Here is a 4,662-nt window from a genome sequence, read left to right on the forward strand (position 1 = left end):
ACCCAGCAAATACGCTTAAACAAACATCATACGTAAATCTACACGTCAACGTGGCTGCATGGGGCAAACTGTGATATAGTGAGCACTATTCATAACCTAAGTGCATAATGTTAAAACATCTTATGTAACAGTGTTTCCTGCTCGTAGTGGTGCGCCTCTGAAGATGATTCTTTTGAATCGAAACATATAAGGCGAATATAGACTGAAGGGTTTTAAACCTGTATGTCATACTGGACTGAAAGTTATCTACTTTGTAATTAATAGTGTGACGGACCAGAATGAGACAAATCAAATGTAAGATTTTAAAACATAGATTCGGGCCTGGGGGGGCAATGTAGGACAAAGTCCTGAGCAGATGGCCTAACAGGTAGAAAGCGGCAGGAGGCTGTGAGAATATTATGTGGTAAGGAGCTTCATGATTTCTACTCCGCACCATATTTCCGTAGGCTGATAAAATGAAGGAGATGGAGATTCTGTAGGTAAACCTTGTGCAAAGAGAACACTTCGAAGACCTAGGGATAGATGCGAGAACAATTTGAAGTTGATCTTAAAGAAATGTTCAATATTTCGTGCTATGTTCGTGTGGCTCAGTATAAAGAAGAGTGTCAGACTCTTGTGTACAAGACTGAACCGCCCCTTCTCTTTCTCTCAATTTTTATAATCGGAGCCGTGAGGTAGGGAGAAGAAGCCCATCATCGCTGGCTCTATTGTTATGTTCGCAAGCTCCCCAAAATATTCGTGGAGTATCCAAGCTATATGGAAAAGCTAGAGTGGTACGTTGGCCTTCCAGATAACAATAACAAAGTTTAATAACAAAATAACAGAATTTACAACAAATAAACAAATAATGCATAAGCAAGACAAAACGGGGTACAACAACCCAATCCATGATTACGGAGTAATCACTCGTTGCCACCAGTCGAGACAAAGAATAAACTATCTCGCCTCTTTTTTCTAACTTACTTTGAGCTTTAAACAGGTTACCCCAGAAAAACACAAATAACAATAATAAAAATAAATTAGTAAATAAATGGGAGCACCGCAACAGTTCTAAGCGAAAGGCTTGCGACCACGGATAGCCTTTACGGTACCATCCAGCCAGATATACCGAACGCAATTTAGAGGTACCAGGTCGAAACAGAATTTCCAATAGCAATCCCCGCTAGCTCGTAAGCGCCCACTCAGAACGAAGTCGTCTGACAGACTGCGGAGCAGGTCTCGTCTCCTTCCGAGACGATGAAGAGGGATAATTGGTCACGTGATACACAAACATCACGAGGATAATATGTCAAGACGTGGGGGTGAAGATGGAATCTGGGAATGTCAGACGCCATGATCTCACGTAGAAGAGCAAACTGACCTTCATCACGGCTCAAGACAAGGAAACTGCAGTTTTCGAAAAATGCTGGTAACATCTTGACTAGCTGAGCGAAAATTAGATTCTCAAGGACACTGCTGTCCGTAATGAATCAATTAATTAATAGTGCAATCGGCCGAATGCAGTAACCTAACGTTCTTGGACTACTCGAAATCTGATGTCGTTTGGTAGACTCCATAGCGATCGATAGATAGTGATCTGTGTAGGGGACGGTCATGCAATGGGCCGGTCTCCTGGTATTGGTCCAGACCAGTGTCTAATGGAATAAACTTAATGTACACTTACACGATGTTAGCTAAACAAATTTCGAAACTGAGGAAGAAAGAAATTATGCAGGACATAGAAAGTAATGATATTGACAATGTTATTACATAGATGGAAATAAGCAAATAAAAATAAAAAAGCAATCCATCCAAGTGGCTTAACAATTAACGCCACTGATATATAACTGAATGGGTCCAGGTTTCGAATTTGGGCCCTGTCACCAGCTACAATAGCTGAGGTTCCTCTTCTTACTATCCTCTCAAGACAAGTCCAGAACGGAGCACTAAATAAAATCACGAACTTTTCCAGCCTCTACAATCCATTATTCAGTAATATCCAATATTCGACACATTATAGTATGATTCACTGATAGCGTTGTTAAAAAAATTACAAAAATGAGACATAAAAAAATTAATTAAATTGAAATTGAAAGTAAATTTAATATGTACAAACAAATGAAATATTTTGTAATGCAGGAAGAACGTATGCTTCTTCTGTGATTGCTTAAACATTTTATTTGGGGTTCTTCGTGAATATTTATTAGCATGGCGTGTCAAGTATCACTTACCAATACAGATCCTTGGGCCTTCTCCAAAAGGCAGGTATGTAAATTGGGGTGTTCTGTCCTTCATCTCCTTGCTGAAGCGATCTGGGTCAAATCTCTCAGGGTCTGGGTAATACTTTTGATCCCTATGAAGTCCCATTACAGGAATTATAATTAACGTTCCTTTCTCTATAACAACATCTGTCCCTGGAATTGTGTACTTCTTGGTACATTCTCGTACCAGAAATGGAGCCGGAGGATATTTCCTTAGCGTTTCTGCAGACGAGATGAATGTGATTGTAGTAAAGATGGTATTTGTTACACAGTAATAATGTGGGAGTGATAAAAACAGAAAGTGCAAGTGCATTTCAGTTTTAGGTAAACAGAATATCTACACATGTTCCTCTCTATAAAGCCTCCTCGTAGGTGTCATTGCCAACTGCAAGAGATCAAGTCCTCTTATCAGATCTAAAAAAGATATCGCTTCATAATTTATGATGCAGATGAAGCTCTCAAGGATACACCACTTATTACACATAGGATAATAAATTACTTCTTTTACTTCTAACATGTTCAGACGAAGGTGAATAACGTTCAGAATTACTGGGTTTTGGATTTTGTTCATCGTCCGTTTTGCTAAAACTTGGAAATACTACAGCGTATCGGAAACTGGATTTATTTTTTGTCCTCAGGGATGGGCGAGATACCTACTTTCCTTGGTTCATTTAAATACAGCTAACCAAAATCTCTGTGCGTTAAGGAATTACGGGTTGAAAAATTGACTGAACTCAACGAGCATATGGAATCAGTATGATTCCTTTTTCGTACACAATGACAATACAAACCAGGAAATCTCAACAGACTGACCGTTACGCGCCGCCCTACCGCACTGTTTGAAGAATTTTATAACCACTTACATGATTATTGGGATTGAAACTACACGTATATTATTCTAATGGAGAAACAGAATGTTTGAAAGCGGCCTCCTGGTAGGTGGGCCTATAAGGGGTACTCTAAAGAGACTGAGTATTTGGAAATCCCCGATTTAGACCAAGAGTTCGGGAAAGTAGGTTTTCAAGGTCACAACATCATGTAAGAATATTTCATATTAGTTTCCTATATCCATTAATAGGCAGCATTCGTATATTGTGAAAGTTCTTATCGGCAATGATTGTGTATATTTTTAAGGTAATGAAAAACGGAGACATGTATTTAATCATGAATTAATTGCAAGAAATATTGTTTTAATAATTCAGAACCCACAGAAAGATATCACATTACATTTTGCTTACACCAGACATATAGTGTATTGAAACTTACCTGAGATCACATTGTCGAGATACTCCATTTCCTGAATGGCTTCGTAAGTGATTTTGCCTTCATGTTTTCTTAGCGCCACATCGATCTCTTCGCGTAGACGTTCCTGTACCTCCCGGTTCATTGCCAACTCATATAAGCAGAAACTCATAGTGGTCGAAGAGGTTTCAAATCCAGCAGCAAAGAATATAAAAGCTTGGGCTGCAATTTCATTCATTGTTAGTCCAATATCATTTCCGTTATCTGCTTTTAACCTGTCATTAATTTGCTTATTCATATGAACAGATTCTTTCTTTTTCATTTGGATCAAAAGCTGTATGAAATCATTTCTCTTCACTCTATTACTTTCCCGATATTCAACTGTTTCTTTCACCATCTTCTTGAAGTATTGCGATACATCCCGAGGTACCTGAGGTATTTTCAATATTGGAGCCAAAGCAGGAGCCACAAACGTGGCAACGTCTTTGACTCCTGTCTTCCTATTAGTTTCGAATATTTTTCTGCCCCATTTTCTAAACTCAGCATCTGGATTCTTAAGGCAGTTGCACTGCACTCCAAAAGCAAACAGTGCTATCACATCGATACTGAACTTCGCCATAATATCCTTTACTTCTATATTATCCCCATTAGCTGCAGACTGATCTACGTGGTTTCCCAGTTCATTACCGCAGTCAACAAGAATTTGGAACATAGTTTTCATTTTACCAGATGTGAACGTAGGTGTAATCTTAGTACGAAGATTCCTCCATCTATGTCCAGACAGCGTGAACAGGTTGGCAGATAAAGGTTCACTCTCTTCGTCAAAGTACGTACCACGGTCGTGGAAATGTACAAAATCTTTAACTACGATGTTCTTAATCATCTCTGGCTCTCGAACTATGAGTATTGGTCTGATGAATGAAAACGCCCCTCCAAGTTCATGTCCGGCAAGTTTATTATAAATATCTTGGAATTGTAACCCAACAGATTTCCTTTGTAGTAGTGCATCTCCAATGTTTCCAAACGGGAAAGAGGGCTCGAGGTATGCAACACCTTTCTTCTTCCAGTAAGTATAACGGTATTTGCAATATGAATAGAAAACAAGAAAAATCCCCAGAAAGGTTGCAGATAATGACATCATTAAGTATACAACTGTCGTGTTCATTTTTAGGCATGTACA

General features: G+C 38.9%; 1 protein-coding gene across 1 annotated transcript in view; it reads right to left on the reverse strand.

The window, feature by feature from the left end:
- Positions 1–4,662, reverse strand: part of LOC111867241 — a 59,227-nt gene extending 54,565 nt beyond the window's left edge. The window contains exons 1-2 of the mRNA XM_033752601.1: positions 3,507–4,662; positions 2,211–2,462 (exon numbers count right to left, since the gene is read on the reverse strand). Of these exons, the coding sequence (XP_033608492.1) occupies positions 2,211–2,462; positions 3,507–4,647 (1,393 nt within the window). The 5' untranslated portion in view covers positions 4,648–4,662. The remainder of the gene's footprint in view (positions 1–2,210; positions 2,463–3,506) is intronic.

Source organism: Cryptotermes secundus, unplaced genomic scaffold (genome assembly GCF_002891405.2).
Source record: "Cryptotermes secundus unplaced genomic scaffold, Csec_1.0 scaffold1164, whole genome shotgun sequence".
Taxonomy (NCBI): domain Eukaryota; kingdom Metazoa; phylum Arthropoda; class Insecta; order Blattodea; family Kalotermitidae; genus Cryptotermes; species Cryptotermes secundus.